General features: G+C 39.8%; 1 protein-coding gene across 4 annotated transcripts in view; it reads left to right on the top strand.

Annotated features, from left to right (window-relative positions):
* The window catches only part of LOC131540270 (astrotactin-2-like), a 588,347-nt gene that overhangs the window by 347,176 nt on the left and 221,790 nt on the right, over positions 1–19,381 (top strand). For all 4 annotated transcript variants that reach the window (XM_058774886.1, XM_058774887.1, XM_058774885.1 and 1 more), the window contains one exon: positions 4,892–5,042. In XM_058774886.1, the coding sequence (XP_058630869.1) occupies positions 4,892–5,042 (151 nt within the window). The remainder of the gene's footprint in view (positions 1–4,891; positions 5,043–19,381) is intronic.

The raw sequence follows: 19,381 nt of genomic DNA, 5'->3' as shown, positions 1-19,381 counted from the left end.
AGGGAACTCAGAAGCTCAGAAGGGAGCGGCATGCTCATAGGTGACCCTCTAAGGTGAGGGGAGCAATGCTAGCTCGACCAACAACATAGCTCTGGAGGCGGAGAACCCAACTCTTAGCATGAGAGGGAACTCAGACGCTCAGAAGGGAGCGGCATGCTCATAGGTGACCCTCATGGTGAGGGGAGCAATGCCAGCTCGACCCACAAGGAGAGCATATGGGACACAGAGCTCTAGGGGAGCGGAGAACCCAACTCTCATCATGAGAGGGAACTCAGAAGCTCAGAAGGGGCGTCATGCTCATAGGTGACCCTCTAAGGTGAGGGGAGCAATGCTAGCTCGACCAACAACATAGCTCTGGAGAGCGGAGGAACCCAACTCTCAGCATGAGAGGGAACTCAGACGCTCAGAAGGGGCGGCATGCTCATAGGTGACCCTCTAAGGTGAGGGGAGCAATGCTAGCTCGACCAACAACATAGCTCAGGAGAGCGGAGAACCCAACTCGGCATGAGAGGGAACTCAAACGCTCAGAAGGGAGCGGCATGCTCATAGGTGACCCTCTGGTGAGGGGAGCAATGCTAGCTCGACCAACAACATAGCTCTGGAGGCGGAGAACCCAACTCAGCATGAGAGGGAACTCAGGACGCTCAGAAGGGAGCGGCATGCTCATAGGTGACCCTCTAAGGTGAGGGGAGCAATGCTGGCTCGACCAACAACATAGCTCTGGAGAGCGGAGAACCCAACTCGGCATGAGAGGGAACTCAAACGCTCAGAAGGGAGCTGCATGCTCATAGGTGACCCTCTAAGGTGAGGGGAGCAATGCTAGCTCGACCAACAACATAGCTCTGGAGGCGGAGAACCCAACTCAGCATGAGAGGGAACTCAGACGCTCAGAAGGGAGCGGCATGCTCATAGGTGACCCTCTAAGGTGAGGGGAGCAATGCTAGCTCGACCAACAACATAGTTCTGGAGAGCGGAGAACCCAACTCTCAGCATGAGAGGGAACTCAGACGCTCAGAAGGGAGCGGCATGCTCATAGGTGACCCACTAAGGTGAGGGGAGCAATGCTAGCTCGACCAACAACATAGCTCTGGAGGCGGAGAACCCAACTCAGCATGAGAGGGAACTCAGACGCTCAGAAGGGACCGGCATGCTCATAGGTGACCCTCTAAGGTGAGGGGAGCAATGCTAGCTCGACCAACAACATAGTTCTGGAGGCGGAGAACCCAACTCAGCATGAGAGGGAACTCAGGCAGCTCAGAAGGGAGGCGGCATGCTCATAGATGACCCTCATGGTGAGGGGAGCAACGCCAGCTCGACCCACAAGGAGAGCATATGGGACACAGAGCTCTAGGGGAGGCGGAGAACCCAACTCTCAGCATGAGAGGGAACTCAGGCAGCTCAGAAGGGAGCGGAATGCTCATAGGTGACCCTCTATGATGAGGGGAGCAATGCCAACTCTACCAACAAGGAGAGCAACCCAACAGGGAGGCATAGAGACCTAACAACCTGAGGCTGCTGATGACAGAGCTCTGGAGGCGGATAACTCAACTCTCAGCATGAGAGGAATCTCAGGCAGCTCAGATGGGAGCGGCATGCTCATAGGTGACCCTCAATGGTGAGGGGAGCGATGCTAGCTCGACCAACAACATAGCTCTGGAGGCGGAGAACTCAACTCTCAGCATGAGAGGAATCTCAGGCAGCTCAGATGGGAGCAGCATGCTCATAGGTGACCCTCAATGGTGAGGGGAGCAATGCCAGCTCGTACTTAAACCCTAGCAGGGGAGACGCACACTTTAGGCAAGGGCTCAGGGAGATTGCTACTTAAAAACCCTCAGAAGGGGAGCAGTCCCTAAGCTAGTACATAGATATCCTCAGATAGCCATGCACCTTCTCAAACCAAAGAAACTGAAGTAAAAAGACCCGCAGGTCCTGTAACTGCAGTGTTGCCAGTGTGGAACACATAAATACCAGTAAACAGTAGAACTGGATCGTACTCACCCATCCATGGTTCCTGCGCATGAGGATCAGTCCCGGAAGCGAAATCCGAAGAGTCGGGTCCGGACCATCAGTAAGGTAGTTTCTATGAAACATAGAACTTCACCAAAACATCATAAGTCCAGCATAGAGACTGCAATGATTTTAAAGCGCAGGTTTCTATCTTGGTCCCCACCCAACCTCGGTCAGGTGGAATAAAAACGGTGGTTGCAGGGGAATTAGAGAGGGGAAGATAAGGGCAGATGACAGGCCCCCCGAGGAAAGGGAGTAGATGTTTCAATTCTTACTCTGGTCCGGACGAGAGGGTTGAGAACGCTTCGTCTGGATCACCTCCCTCAGGTCTTGCCTACCTCTCTTTGACCCGCGCCTCCCTCTAGCCCTACCCGCAGGCGGGGGAGGGGCACGAGTCGCGACACTAGCCTTCTGTGCCCATCTCTGATCCCCAGATGGAGATGGGCCAGGACCCCTGCGTTGTTCGGGCTCAGACCTGGACCTTCTTGGAATGAAGGTTTTGAAGGCCGCTGAGCGCGCCCTCGCCTCTCTAAACTTCTCGACCACCGTCTCGACGGAGGTACCGAAAAGCTCAGAAGGCGAGACTGGAGCATCGAGAAGAAAGCCCTTCTCTTTCTTCCCAACATCTGCCAGATTCACCCACAGATGTCTCTCCGTTACCACCATGGCCGCCATAGACCTGCCCATAGCAGTGGCGGCCTGCTTAGTGGCACGGAGAGCCAAATCCGTGGTGCGGCGCAGCTCAGCTACTTCATCAGGTGACAAGCCCTGACCCTTATCCAGGTCCTTCAGCAGATCAGCCTGGTAAGCCTGAAGCACCGCCATCGTGTGCAACGAAGCGACAGCCTGACCTGCTGCTGCGTATGCCCTGCCATTTAAGCGAGATGTTTCCTGAAGGGGCTTAGATGGCAAGGAGGGAGCCTTGAGAGAGGATGTCTTGCCCACAGAGAGATAGCTGGCCAGCGTCTCTTCCACAGGGGCATCCCCTCATAGCCGTTTTCACGCATCCCCTCAATGTTAGCATAACTGGTATGCTGAAACCTATGAATGCGAGAGGAAAACGGCTTTTTCCATTCCCTCTCAACCTCCGCATGGAGATCAGGAAGAAATGGAAGGCTCACTCGAGCTGGGGGACTATGGCCAGAAAGATAACGCTCATCGAGACAACCCCGTGGCGCCACCATCTTGGCCCGCTTCCACGGCAAGTCAAGCCTCGCCGTGGCGCGTTCCATAACCTCCAACAGTTCGTCATACGCAGGGCAGGAGGATTGAGAGGGCTCAGTCTCAACTTATTCGCCCTCAGACATCTCCTGCTCTTCCTGGGCATAACCCAGCAGAACACTAGCCGCTGGATCAGATGATGTCAGAGAGATCGCATCATCGTCATCCAGCGACTCACTCTCGTTCGCGGCCGACGAGCGCAAGAAGGAAAGCCCCCTCTCTAACTCATGAGCCAGCTCCGCCTGCGAGCCCCACGAGCCCATCCTCCTCTGTGCCTCAGCAGCAGTGGGTCTTTAGCCGCGGGAAGCAGACGGCTGTCCCTCCTTCCTCGAAAAGAGAGACAGACGAGAGCGGAGCTTTCTCATAGAAAAAAGCTCACAGTGCACGCAGATTGCCCCCTCGAGAACATCGCGTGCGTGCTCCTCGCCCAAACAAAAGACGCAAAGATTGTGTGTGTCATCAGGTGTCAAATAACGAGGACACGGATGCACACATCTCTTAAACGCCTTGCTAGTGCTCGCCATAGTAGAAAATCGTTTCTTACCTGTAGAATACACGCTTCAAACAAAACAGTCACTGAAGGCGAAGAAGAGAATGACGTATTTTCCGGCGCCTTTATACTGTGGTCGTGCCAGTAGTGACGTCATAGGCTGTCGCCGGCCAACATGTGGTGTTTTTGTATATATGCTCCAGACACGGGTCACGCTGACGGCGTTCCCCATAGCGACCCCTAGAGGACGCAGTTCGAAGTTCCCTCGAAAGGGAAATATGAAGTCAGGACTAGTCTGTATGGGCTGAATAAAGCAAACCAGTATCTAACAGTAAAATCTTGATGGATGACGATTGTAATAGATGTAAAGACTATTACAGTGACACACAGCAATTGTACAGCATTAGACGCACAATAAACATTATTATTAATGTGCAAATAAACAAACCGTGTTATTGTGCTGTTTGATAGCTTTTTGACTGAGCACATTTCAGTGTGGTCGTATGTCTGGCAAGTGTTTTATAAAAGACACTCACTGAAGAAACAGAGTTTGCAATGGTCAGTGCTGTTTATATACTGTACATATGGGCATCAACAGTCTGACAGAGGAACTGTTCACTGGTCATGTTGGCTTGTCTTTAGATTACCACATTCGACAAATTCTGAATGTTTTTATTTACTTTTTTATTTGTGTTCTGCTCTGTTTAATAATTCTGAAAGGATCCGTTTGTATGCATTTAAAGTCAGTTTAAGGGTGTATAGTGGTCTGTTGGCTTCTCTGGTGGTCCTGTTTGGTATGACAGCTTGACTTGTAGTTATTTGCATTTTTTCCCTCACAGATTTTGATGTTGCACAGTATACAAAAATTGTGAATTATGAAAATTAAAAAAAGTTTGAACTGATCTTGAAAAAAGCTTGCAGAAATTATTTTGTGGGAATCGCCCTCAATAATTAACTTAATAATAATTATAATTATAAATAATGATCTTTATTTAAAATGTTTTAATACTTTTGCTTTTGTTATACATTAAAACAAAATAAATAATTTTAATATATATAAATATATATTTAAATAATAAATATATTCCGTACTTGATATAAAATGTTTGATCATTACCTATTTCGTATGTTAATGATATTTAATTGTATTTCTCTCCTGTGTTTGTATTTTAGGGAAGAGGCTATCATGTCCACATATTTTGAGACGGTGGACGATCTGCTCGCGTCGTTTGGTCCAGTGAGGGATTGCTCTAAAGACAACGGTGGATGCCGGAAAAACTTCAAGTGTGTTTCAGACAGAAGGATGGACTCGACTGGCTGCATGGTGAGTTGCCATGATCACATATCATCTAACACCGGCCTCATGACCGGCCTGTTTGATGACTTACTGGGGTCAAACTATCTGAACACGACACAAATGAAGGCTGTTGAGTCATATTGGCATCCTGCACTGAGACTCTCAAGCTCTCATTCCAGGAGAACAGCATTCTGGCAAATATGTCTCATTACAGGCAGATAAGTTTGTCTCATGTTACATGTGCAGATTAAAAGGAAGGAAATGAGAACAAGGAAATGCGGTTAATGGCTTTTTTCGGGTGCGATGTGCTCATAAAGCAAGGAAATTGATGAGCTCACAGCACTCTGAGCTGATGGATGAATCAATCATACACAGCAGGATGGGCCTTGATCACTCACACATTTATTAGGAATAAAAGTCTGACACTGATCTTGCAGTCTGATCAGCTGCATTGCTTTAAAAGAATAGTTCACCCCAAAATGAAAATGCCCTTATCTTTCATTAACGCTCGAGTCGTTACAAAGCCATTTCTTCTGGGGAACATAAAAGGTCACATTTTGAAGAATGTCCTAATCACTCTTTTCTTTTGTAATGAAACATAAGACTGTCAAGTATCAGATTTTCCATAAGAAACGATTGGTTCTTTTGTCATCATGGGTGTCAAAAAGAAAAAGAACTGTGAAAAATAAACTAAAAAGTAGCGAAAACGAAATATGCTAATTGGATTGCATGTGTAGTCTACTGTAGTGTACTTTAAATCTCAAGTGTATATATAAATAGTGTATATATATATATATATATATATATATATATAACTGTACTTGCATATAATGTACTGTTAATAAAAGGTCACTTATGTGTACTTAAAGGGATTGCTCACCCAAAAATGAAAATTCTGTCATTAATTACCCACCCTCTTGTCATTCGGCTCCTGTGTCAGCAGCACCACATGCATATGTTGTACTGTCATGAACATGCATTACAGACTGACACAGAAAAGAAGAAATTGTTGAATAAAGTTGTTATATTTGTTTTCTTTGCACACAAAAAGTATTCTCGTAGCTTCATAAAATTAAGATTGAAACACTGATGTCACATAGACTATTTTGGTTACACTTTATTTTGATAGTCCACTTTAGACATTCTACTAACTATAAGTAACTTTGTAACTACATGTCAACTAATTCTCATTAATTTGCAGCTACATGTCTACTAACTCTCAGAGTAGACTGTTAGGGTAGGTTTAGGGTTAGTTGAATAAGTTGACATATACTTGCAAAGTTTCTCATAGTCAGTATGTTGTATGTTGTGGACTCATCAAAATAAAGAGTTAGAAGTTATTAAGCAGACAGTCTCCTAATACTCTAATGACTGCTAGTTGACATGTAGTTGCAAAGTTACTTACTTTTAGTAGAATGTCTAAAGTGGACTATTGAAATAAAGTGTTACCACTATCTTAACAATGTCCTTACTACCTTTCTGGGCATTGTGGTAGTTCCGTTGCTGTCTATGCAGGGTCTGAAAGCACTTGGTTTTCATCAAAAATATCTTAAGTTCTGAAGATGAATGAAGGTCTTACGGCAATATGAGGGTGAATAATTAATGACCGAATTTTCATTTTTGGGTGAACTATCCCTTATGACTATGTTTATTAACACACTTAAGTACACTGTTAAAATGTGCACTTTATAATAATGAAAAAAAAAAAAGTTTTACTTTACATTTTAATCATAACTTTTTGATAATCCTTTTCAAGAAGTACTCATATTTGACATGTTGACTAACATACTACAGCACATGTAAAGTACTTGATTATATATTAACTGTATTGCTTGATATTACATTTAAAGTGAATCATTTATTTCTTCAAGTATATTATTTTAAAGTGTATTATTTCACTAATAACTACTCGTTGCTAAAGTTCTTTTTCACAAGGGGCAATACATCTAAAGCCCTGTTTACAACTGTTGGTCAATCTGACCACGAGTGTTAAAAAAAGGTAAATGGTGTCCAGAACGTGTGAACTTCATTCATAAATCCACATGTGCATTCATTCAAAAACATCCACATGATTCTTGCTGACTATAATTACATACTTAGACAGTCGCTGAAACCAGGTGCCTCATCTTGGTTTACCCTGACCTGAAATAACCTAAAAGTGACATAAAGGGCTTCAGGGGAAAAAACTGTCCTGGTGATAGGAGGTCGTTGTTCATATAGACTTCCATCATGTACCATTGGAGAGTCAGGTGAAGAGATAATGGCACGGATGTGACAAGTCCAAGGTGATTCGGTAGGGCCTGTTTGAGCCTCTCAGGGTGATGGTAGGTGGCAGCCGCTGATCATTCCAGCAGAACGGCTCACCTGCTGTATGCTGGTCCTGGAGCAGGAGACAGAAAGAAACCAGACTGTGATGAATGAGGCTTTCCATGATGGATCTGTAAAAGTGAAGCAGGATGATGGAGCGTTTTCTGTTGCCTCAGAAAGAGCTTTGTCTGTCTGGTCTGGCTTTCCAGATCATGGCAGTGAAGTTGTACTCTTGTATGAGGTTATGATGTTCTTGATTGATTTCTTTCCAGAAGGAGGGGTGATGTTGGCTCTTTTACAGTCTATCCTCAACAAATTCTTGGCAGAACACCAGTCAGTCAACTGGACTTCATCTCAGTCATCTCTATATATCAGTGGTCTATCCGTAGCCTCGCCATTGGTGTATACAGTCATTAATCTACAGTAGCTACATATACTGTACATGCACCTAAGCTTGAATTTGACTATCTTCTCAAGTTTTGTTCAGAATACATATATGTACACAGAAACAGAATATTCAGAATCTGAAATCAGATTGGATTCACGATTTACAAAATTAGTGCATGTAAACATGCCTAGTGAGGTACAGAGACAGGGACAGAACACAGTATTGGATGTTTGTGATCTAGGTTTGCTTCTGCCTGAACAATTTGCTTTCTGTCCGTTAGAAAATCAAATTGGAAGATGGAAGAGGAAGTCAGTTTATGATGGAAAAAATACTTTACTGTTACAGATGTTGGAGCTGTAATTGTGTCTTCGGGACTTGGACTAGAATGAAAGAGAATAATAGAAGTGGACTTTCTGATGCTCATGTTTCCACCAGGTATTGTGTTTTTGGTAATCAGCTCAGACGTGGTCAGCCGAGACACTTTGGTATTAATATTTTCTGTCTCCTTTGACCACTTGTGATCAGATTTCATAGAGACCCATAAAGACCCCACGTCCTATTGATATTAGTAATTTCAGATCCATTACCAAATGGACCGGAGAGGAATTGCTTGAAAGTTTGCCATTCCTTTCCCATTATTCATTGTTGGCTTTTAGCAAACCTTTATCATTCGAAACAAATGAATATTAAACTTTATCCACCTTCTTCTATCTGCATTTCTGTATATAAAGTACACATTTGTAATGTACTGGAGGGCTGTAAGCTGAGCAGATGTTGTTGTCTTTTGCATTCAGTTTCAGACTAAGGGCCAGATTACTAAACTTGGCAAATTAGCAATTCCATAAAAGCGCAGATGAGAGTAGAAAGTTATGCGTTTAAATTTTTTTATGGTTGTTTTTTTTTTATTATTATTATTATTATGCGTTATTTTGTAGTGGTTTTATTATTGCTTGTTATGCACAGCACAGTTCATTACTTATTTTCAAAAATCTCCAGATGATAAAAGGAATGTTTATCATCTTCAAAGTATTTCATTTTATTTGTCATGTCTTCCTTTGATCAGTGTGTGAAAAAAAAGAAAAGAAAAAAATCACTGTACCAGCACACTAATGTCACATATAATTCTGAGCATTCGTACAATTGTAATTTTGCAGCAAATAGCTGAGAAGAGTGAAAGGACGGTGCTTTTATTTACTTTATTTATTTATTTTTTTACCATCATCTGCGATGGATTTTGAATTTGGGTGGCCATTATAGAATTGTGGCATGACAAGAGCATTTGTAAAGGCACTGACATCATTTGTAATCTTGCCAAGCGTTGAATGGGGTCTGTCTTATAAAAACACTGCATGTCCTAAAATAATCAGCGGTGCACTTTTAGGGCATTTGCAGTGATCGCTGCCTAATCCTTTTAAGTGTTCACTTCACCTCTATTACTGAGAGTGTGGAGAAATGGCAGAGGAAGGAAAAGCTCTTTAAAGTTCCTCATGTCACCAATGCTGAAGAGGGTGAAGCACAGGGAGACTCCATCCAGAGTGGTATCGTGACCTCGGCCCAAGTAAAGAGATCCAGAAATGAATCCACTTCAGCCACCAGTTACAAGGAAATTGTATAGCTTTACCCGAGTGTCAAGTTTGAGATCGTAGTGATATACTCAGAGGACGGACAGTAACTATTTACTTGAGTATTGTACTTAAGTACACTTTTTGAGTATCTGTACCTTACTTGAGTATTATTTTTTCTGGAAACTTTAACTTCACTGCATTTGAAAGACAAATATTGTAGTTTTCACTCCGCTACATTTCTATCAAGGTCCTCAAAGTAGAAAGTCATTACTATGTAGCAGCTTTGAAAGTCAGTGGGTGATTTTTTTTTCTTCTCTAAAACATGACTTTCTTTTTTCAGACAGTTTATCAGTAATCACTCTTTGTAGGGCTACATGAAGTGATTTCCCAGCATTTTTTTGAACACTGACCAGTTGCAAATGTGATATTTATTTACAGCAATTCAATAATAAGAAGTTAATATTGTGGTATATACAGTATTAGACACAATATTGTCTGATATTGCTAAATTGTGTACGTGAAAATATTACCTATAAATCCACAGAAGAACTGTTGTGCATCTCCTAATAAAACACAACAGATGTTGTAGAGCCCTGCAAGGGCCTCAAATTTAGGCCCCAGCCTGGCCCTGGCCCGAGACGCTCAGGCCCTAGCTCAGCCCGTGTCCGACAGCTTATCAGAATTACCGGCCCGAGTCCGACCCGAGCCCGTCTTTCCCCCTCTTTTTTGTAATGGCAAAGTGATTATATTTCGTTTCGTTTTTTTATTAAGTTCATTTAGAAAAAAACGTTTGGAGCATTTTTTGTTCATTAAATACGTTTTTTCTTTCTTAATGTAACGACCAAGCGGCCAGCGGCAGACCGGCAGGCTGATCATAGCTTATGTTTGATGAATTTAGCCTTCTCAGACCATCACGACTTGCCAAAAATAAAATCTATACTAAAGATATACTGAAACAGTTCAAGCATACAACAATGTTTAAGCATTAAACCTAGATAAATGTGTGCTGCATCCAATAGTTTGTGCGGAGAGTGGAAGCTAAAGCGCAGGACATTGAGGCACAATCACTTGCATTTTTTTCAATGGAAACAACTTAAAATAATTTTTGCTCATAAAGGTAAGAGTAAAGCATCATTCGGAACTGTAAAGGGTCTAATTTTAGTTGTGTGCACTCACAGTTTAAACAAAACGTCGTGCTTTTATAAAATAAAGAAAACAATGTGCTTTCTGCTGTCTCGTCTTGAACAGGAGCGCTTCACAAAAATGAACTGAAAGTCAGTGAATACATGCATCACAGACATGATTAATATATCTATAGAAAGCGTTAAATTACTACTTAACGAAATAAATCAAATCGAAAACAAAAACTCTTTCATTATAATCATAATCCGTGAAGATGCACTTCTCTCTCAAGGCACGTCTAATGGGGAGATGGCGAATCAGGATCATCATCTTCATCTTTGAGACACTGACACAGAAAACACTAGTTTATTAGTAAATAATTCAAATATCTCCTTACTATTTCCCCCGGACACATTCATGGTAATTACTTTTGCTGGGGCTTTACGGCAAGCTTTATTGCGTGTATTTGAACGCAGAACTCTTCAGCTGCGCTGACAGCACTTGCTGCTGCTGCTGCGGGACACTAAACAATGTCGAGCCGCTCTCAGTCGCGGCAGCACAGTCTCGTGTTGTTTCCACTAGCGCGGCTATTTTTTTCATCACTAATTGATGGAGGTCTAAAATATAAAAATAAGGAGAAGCCTAAAACAGGCCCGAGGCCCGGCCCGCGTCTGAACTATGATGTGAAAATTGGCCCGAAGCCCGGCCCTAGGGACGTAAAAAAAATGTTGAGCAAAGGTACAGCGGGAGCGATTAGACAGCATTTAAAAAAAATTTGTTTTGATTTAAAATACGTCTTGCTGTTTTGCTTTTTTGTTAAAGCAGTATTGCTGTTGTAAAGTTATACAGCTACAGTTGTGTTGCTGGGTTTTAAAGCAGGTTTGATTTTTTATTTTTTTTCATCCTTATCACTCTGTATTTACAGTAATTTCACTGTCCACTGTTCAAATGTGGATGAATGGCTACACATAGTTGTGTGCACACACTGTCAGAGCTGTGTGAGATCACTACCATCCTGCTTTTGTGGGGGTGGGTAGGGGTGCTAAATATATATATATATATATTAGGGGTGTCAACGTTAACGCGTTAACGCATGCGATTAATCAAAAAAATTTAACGCGTTAATTTTTTTTTTGCGCAGATTAATCGTTTGATAAGGTTTGAACCCAACTTCTTCCCATCATCGCAGCGCAGAAGGTTATATACTTGAAATGTTTCCCTGGCAACTTAAGAACGGAGAGGCGGTTGTAACATCACAAACAACGTGAGTTTCAGCAGGGCATACATGTTAAGGCTTTTACACAGCAGAAATAAACATGACAACAGCCACTATAGATTATATAAGATAATAAACACACGATTACGATAGATATGGTCTGTATGTGATTTTTTTTAGTTTAATGTGTACATCTTAAATGCTAATTTGTGCAGCGATATAAAAGGCTATAAATAGCATATTTTAACAACAGTAAATGACCAAATTCCACATGTGATCGGAAAAAGAAGTTATTACAAACACTCGATGGTGAATTGAAGTGAGTTCTGAGTAAAAGTGTACTATTAATCTCATAAATTGTCTCATGAAGCATGATGCTAATATTAGCTCTAATGCAGCTGCAAAACAGGTCCAATTCTTCTTCATAATGCATTTTGTCATAATACTTCACGTAAGGTCGCAAGAAAATGTTTTGTTGTATTTATTTAGAAATACGTTTGATAATAGTTGGGTAAATGTATACTGGGATTGAAGCGATGTGGCTTGGTAAACGTTGCATAAAGGCTGATAATGGCTGAATAAAAACAAAATAATAATGATAAAAGAATAATAAGGATTATGTCTCATACCTGGCAGAAGTGTGAAAGGTTCTGTTTCTTTAAACTAGTTTCATGCATTTCTTTTTCAACACAATTACAGGTAAATCCTAGTATTTTAAATTTGCGATTAATCATAATTAATCACAGCCCATGACTGTGATTAACACGATTAATTTTTTAATCAATTGACAGCACTAATATATATATATATATATATATATATATATATATATATATATAATTATTATTATTATTTATTTTTTCATAGGTTTTTAACATTCTAAAAGTTCTTTATTCCAAAGATACTACAAGCTAGTCAGTGTATTCAGTTGGTGTAATGTATTGTACGTTGCTTCGGAGGTATTGCAAGTATTACGTACAACAATAATAAAACAGTGCATTGACATAAAAAAGGAAATTTACTTTTGGTACTGAAGTACTTTTGAAAGCAAGTACTTCTGTACTTTTACATAAGTAAAAATCTGTCTTTACAACTTTTACTTGTAATAGAGTATTTGACCAGCAGTATCTGTACTTTCACTCAATTAATGGAGTTGTGTACTTTGTCTGCCTCTGGATATACTTAAAGATGCGTACTGAATGTGAATGCAGTTTTATTTCCAAGATTTAACAATCATCAATCGATGTGTTTGCATCTGCAAATTTACATAAATTGCTTTGCAGTTATTTATCAGAATCTTAAAATCACTACTAGCTAGATTAAGACACAAACTGGCTTTTAGTAATTTAGCCCCGCCCCCCTTAGTTACTGTTGCTCCCTCGGACAAACAAACGGAGTTGCTCACTGTCTTACAATGACAGCTGCAGTGTGAAAACCTTTTCCCACAATGTTTTTGCACAATTTTGGACACAGAAGGCCACCAAATGGGAATTAAATATTCCATGGAGGGATTTATAAAATATTTAAAAATAAATATGGTGGGTAACACGAAGCGAGGTTTACAGATCACAATGCAAACGGGAGAAGTCTCATATTACGGTCGGTCATCACGATCGCGGATGACAGTATGCAGGATCAACACTATTCCTGTATAGCAGGGAACGATTAAATTAATGTACATTTAACCAGTTTAATATGGAGAGGCACTGAAATGTAGACCTTCGTTTATGTGTTTTTGACCTACACTGTACAAGACGCGAGAACAGTCCGCTATTTAGGTTTGTACATTAGCAAGGACTCATTAACTTTAACGTTAGCTAGTTTTAGCCAGAGATACCTGCTAAAGCACAAGATAACATTAACGTTCTGCTTGAGCAGATGAAAACTGTAACTTAATGAGTGTATGTCAACCAGAAAATGAACGTTTTTGTCTTAATTTGCATTGGGGTGAATACTTAGGGACATTTTGCTCTGTTTTGTTTGGATTCAGGAAATGTAATAAAATCAATTATATTGCCCATCCTCTCAGGATACCTGGAATCAGTGAATCAAGTACCCCAGGCACATCGTTTTTCCATTTTTGAAGCATAAACCCCATAAAACCGATGCGAGCTTCGGATCTTCCAATGTTTCTCTTTGGCGCTGAAACCTAAAGATGTTCGAGTTCCACTCCCCGTGCAACTGATACTCGACTGCCATTGGCTAGTCTGCGTTCGAGGGGAGGGGCTTACCGATAGGTCAATTGTGAGTCAAGCGCGGCATCAGAATAACAGTTGGACATACAGCATTTATGTAAAAGATTTTAGATGTAAAGTAGAATTATGTATAAAACAAATGCTTTTAACATTTGACCAATTGTGCAAAAACTGCTGTTTTTTTCTGCTGATTTACGTATCTGGAGTTCCATTTCAAATCTTGCAAAAACTATAAATGTGAATGAGTAGCTGCAAATGAGAGATATATGACACTAGTAATGTAGACAAAAAATTAATTTTATTGTAGATTACTTTTTTTATGCATTTCCACTGAAATTTTAATTAGATTGGAAAGGGATGGACAAACATTTCAAAATGTCCAGTGAATGTAAGACTGTTGCAGTAGAACCTCATGATGACAATTCTGAAATGTGCTATATAATAATTAAAAGAAACTAGTATATGTCCCCGAAACGCTAAATGTTATATTAGTAAAAAGGGAGCGTTATTATGGATTATGGGCTTGCATTTTGGCCAGAAGTACTGTTTGAAGTTAAAAACGTCTTAATGATGAATTTGTTTCTTACAAAAACACAGCTTTTCTCTTCTCAGGATGTTAATTGATGGACTGGAGTGGTGTGGTTTACTTGTGGATTATTGTGATGTTTTTATCAGCTGTTTTGACTCTCATTCTGACGTTCCTTTTACATTCCTTCAAATCTGTTTCTGCGAAGAAGCAAACTCATCTGCATCTTGGATGATTGGCATCATTTACTCACCCTCATGTTGTATCAAACCCATATCAATGGTGGTTTTTAAAGTACATTCATTTGATGTTTTCATTGCTCAAAGAACAAAACTGAAAGACGTACAAACAGTGGCCTTACATTGAACAAGTGAGTAATTGCATTTTGAACCAAATGTCGGATTGTAGTATGGAGTTATGATGGCATGTCAAAACAAGTGTTTAAATATATTATATATTAATATAGAAATGCAATATGCATAAAAGCTGTTCAGTTCCCTCCTCTGGAGCAAAGCGAGTGGTGAATGATGATGATTCATGCTCCTCACCTCAAGTTTGATAATCCACTTCAGCATTTCTCCTGGAGTGGGCGGTCAGACACAGATGAGAGCTGACTCTGTAACAACGGCTAGCGTTCACATGCAGGTTGTTTGGGGAAGCTTTATTAGGCTTTCTGTGTAGCTACTGGCATTTTTCAACATTTTTCAACAAGTGCAAACTGCTCCGACAACATAATTTGAATGGTGAAATACATGATTTATTTTGGAAGGAAAGTTTTCAGCAAGGACCTCTCGGAATGAAATATACATGGAGAACAAGTAATAAGATTGTCCGAGCTTATTCCATGCTGAGTTGTGAAGGCCGAGCTGTTGCCAGTGGGTGATCTTATTAAAATGTTCAACTTGGAAAGTGCCCGCTCTCCAATCGCCAGCAATTTCTCCTTTTGATTCATTTCTTTCTTCTTATTCCTGTGATGAAAGCTGAATTTTCAGCATCATTTCTCCATTCTTCAGTGTCAGAGGATCCTTCAGAAATCATTCTAATATGCTGATTTGCTTCTCAAGAAGCATCTTAATTATTTAAAATGAATCTTAATTATTAAAGATAATTACAAATTTTACATGTATTAATTATTAAAGATAATGTAAAAATGACTGTGAAAGTATAGCTACTGGACTAATAAAAGTCAAAATACTGTAGAGCCTAAAATTCAGCCCAATGTACTATGTTGATTTGATGGACGTTTCTGTATAGATTTTTCACAGGTGTTTTACCCATATTTTGAATTAAGCATTGCATTGTGTTGTATTTTAGGGTTGAAAGAAACGTTCGTAAACTTAACAGAAAAGGCACTGGTAATTTTCTTCTATTATTCATTTTTCTACAGTATTTTTCTTATAGTGTAGACAGAAAAATACTGTAAATCCATGCTAAATTTTCATTCAGCCAAAGGCAAAATATTTTATTTATTTATTTATTTATTTCATTTTATTTTTACCGTTTTACAGTTTTGTGTTGTTTTACATGTTAAAAAGTCCATGCTGGTTTGATTTTCATAAAATTCCTCTGTAAAGCATTAAGAAGGCATTTATTCACACGCAGGGAACTTTTTCTTCCATATGTCAGTCGCGTTTAGTTTTTGAAGGCATGTTTTCTTTCATGTATCTTTATCTCTACTGCAAATGAAACAGCTTGAGTGTCCATCATTTGAATATCCTCCCTGGAGTTCAAGCCAGGTGTGTCTAAACCATTATACTGTGGCAATGGCTCCCTCCTGTGCCATTAGCATAGAGAGAGAAGATGCTTCCAAACCTTTGAAGGACGAAAAAAAACGAGAACGCTGGAGAATGATGAGGTGACGTGATGGACGACACAGAGAGACGGCTGATTTATGAACAGAGCAGAAGGAGTGGACATGGAGGAAAGGGGAGATGAAGAGTGAAACCAGATGAAAAGCGAGAAGAAAGGATATATGCTGAATGAGAGCAGAAAATAATGAGACGAGAAAGAGCAGTACACATGTGAAATCATTATTCTGAAGAACTTTTTTACAGGGACTATTCTGCGGGCTGTGATTTTTTTTTTTTTTACAGAATTTTGTAGATCTTAAAAAAGCTGTGCAGCAGGGTTCGCTTGCCAAGTGCCAAATGAGAGTAAAAATTGCCTTTGGCAAATCATTGGAGTGACTCGCCAGTTGGCCGGAAACGTTATAAGGAAATGCAACATAATACATGGTTTAGGTGATGTAAGTGATGCAAATCAAGATAAATAAAATATGTATAGGAGGAAAAAAATATGTAATTGTTGAGATCCTTTATAATGTGTGTGACTTGAATCTTAATTTATTATCATACACTAGTGTAAGAAAGAAATTAATACTTATATTCAGCAATGCATTAAATAGTGACAGTAAAGACATTTATAAATGTCACAAAATATTTCTATATCAAATAAATTGTGTCCTTTTTTTCTATTCCAAATAGCACATGTAGTTTTTCTTTCCATGTCAGAGTCTTACAAACTAGGGATATTATGAACTATGTACAATGTGTTAAGTTTGTAAGAAACAAATCCAACATTAAGACATTTGTTAACTTTAAACCGTCACGTCTTGCCAAAATATGGGTCTAAACCATAAGAATGCTTCATCCTGTGAAAAGTCCCCTGTTGTAGTCTCACATTAAAATCCACCTATGCTGTCCTCGCAACTATGTCACTTTGAAGAAGCTAGACAGCTAATAACAAATGCGTACAAAGCAGTTTATTCTTTCCATAATGTTTACTTCTGTGATTTCTCGTTTCCTTTTCATTTGTAAAAAAAAAAAAAAGGCATAGACTGTTTGTGGGCTGAACTGAAATCGTTGCTGCACACTGACTATTGCAGAACTAAATAAACACTGAGTATACAAAGATTAATAAAACTGCAATATTGAAAATGGCCTGTAGGTGGCAACTATATACCATAGCCAGATAATAGGCAGAACACCACCCACATAACCCATAAGATTTGTTTGTTTACTCATTTATGAGGTCACTCGCCAAAATGGGTATCTTGACATATTTTTGTGTGTTTTTGTCCATTGAAGCACAAAAGAGAACTGGCGTGCAGTCTGAAGCGCTTCTGTGCATGTGCATGTATCGGATGCCTGTGTTCACGAGCCCGGTCTCATGAAAATGCGTATCAATAGCACTTTTTATTTTTTTTTTGTATTCTGCGTGCTATTTATACACAGAAACTGGCTTTGGCGTGCATATGATACGCACGTGCTTGACATACAGTCAGTGTTGAGCACGTTACTTAAAAAAAGTAATTAGTTATAGTTACTAGTTACTTCTCACAAATAGTAACTGAGTTAGTAACTGAGTTACATCATTATAAAAGTAACTAATTGCCAGGGAAAGTGACTATTGCGTTACTTTTTAAAAAAATGTTCAAATGTCAAATAACTTTGAATGCCCCCAATATTAAATATGTTAAATTAATTAAATGAACACTAAAAATAATAAATTATTATTATAAAACATTGTACATTAATCTATTTATCTACTGACACTTATTATCAGTCAGTCAAGTATTATAATATTATGATAATTTCATATTATATGATGATAGAACTTTAGTAATTAGAATAACCAAGTATGAATGCATATTTGTCATCAATATAAAACGCACTAAGGATTAATGAGCTGCTGGGTTCATGAATATTAATCACGTTGTCTGCATTCGCTAGAATTGATTTGCTGAAATCAAAACGATAATAGGTGAGCGCCAGCCAATGAGATTGTCGTTTGCGCATTAGTTCCGCGCACTACCAGAGAAACCGGCAGTTCTTAAAAGCTGAAGAATTCCAAAGGAACTCCGTTATTTTGACAGGAAAATACAACAAAGAATATCGTTTACATGTAGCTCGTCAATTCTGCATGTTATGAAAGACTCTCTTGCTCTGTATCTCTCTTTGCGTGCGTGTATGTGAGAGAAAGCGACGGCGAGGTGTGCGCCTTCACACTAGAGTTTATGGTACGTCGAATACAGCTACACTGCGCATCCATTCAGATGAACTGAAAAATTGAATTCTAATATTATAATATAGTAACGCCACATTTTATTGTCAGTAACGGTAACGGCGTTGTAACGGGGGAAACAGTAATTCGTTTGATTACTCGTTACTGAAAAAAATAACGCCGTTAGTAACGCCGTTTATTTATAATGCCGTTATTCCCATCACTGCAAACAGTACATACAATACCCAGTTTTTGCATGCATTTGATACGCTCTTTGTTGGCGTGCATATAATACGCACCACCCCACACTCATAAACCTACCAATTGCATATCATATGCACGCCAAAGTCCATTGTTGTGTATATGCCAAATAGAAAAATAAATTTGTGCCATTGAAATGCACATTCATGAGATTGGGTTATGTTCACAGAGAGCTGCTTCCCAGACAGCACGCTGGTACTGAATTAAGTTTACTTTTGCATCTTATCATGCTTGATAGCGTGTTCATATACTCTATTGTAATGCTAGCTAAAAAAAAAAAAAAATGAATGAAGCGTGGTGGGATCTAGAAATCCTCTCACATCAAAATCCACCAATTGTTTTGCTTTCAGGGCATTTTAATGTCTTGGAACACAAAATAGGATTGATTTATCTGAGTGCTCTTAAAGTAGACTTAATCAAAGACAAACCCTTGTACGTCACTCTTGATTTGCAGCAATCCTACACTAGATCAACATTTTGTTCTGTTTTCCTGTTTTGGCAACATCTGATAAGGTAAAGTTGAGATCTGAATGCCAGGAACAAAGAAACTGGCTTGTCAGCTGCACATTAAACCAGTGAAAGGAAGTCTAAACTCGCAGCAGCGTTCACAATCGGAAGAGCTGTGCACAATATGAGATATTCCACAAAAGGCTGCCATTTCAATTTCCGCTCCTTTAATAGTTTAATGAATGCAAGAGCCACAATATTATGCACAGCAGATATCATCTCCTATCTGAGACGAGAAGCCAATGGGGACAAAATAAGAAAACAGTCTTTAGAGTCA

The sequence above is a fragment of the Onychostoma macrolepis genome, chromosome 05 (genome assembly GCF_012432095.1).
Source record: "Onychostoma macrolepis isolate SWU-2019 chromosome 05, ASM1243209v1, whole genome shotgun sequence".
Lineage (NCBI taxonomy): Eukaryota > Metazoa > Chordata > Actinopteri > Cypriniformes > Cyprinidae > Onychostoma > Onychostoma macrolepis.
This window is presented reverse-complemented; position numbering and strand designations above follow the sequence as displayed.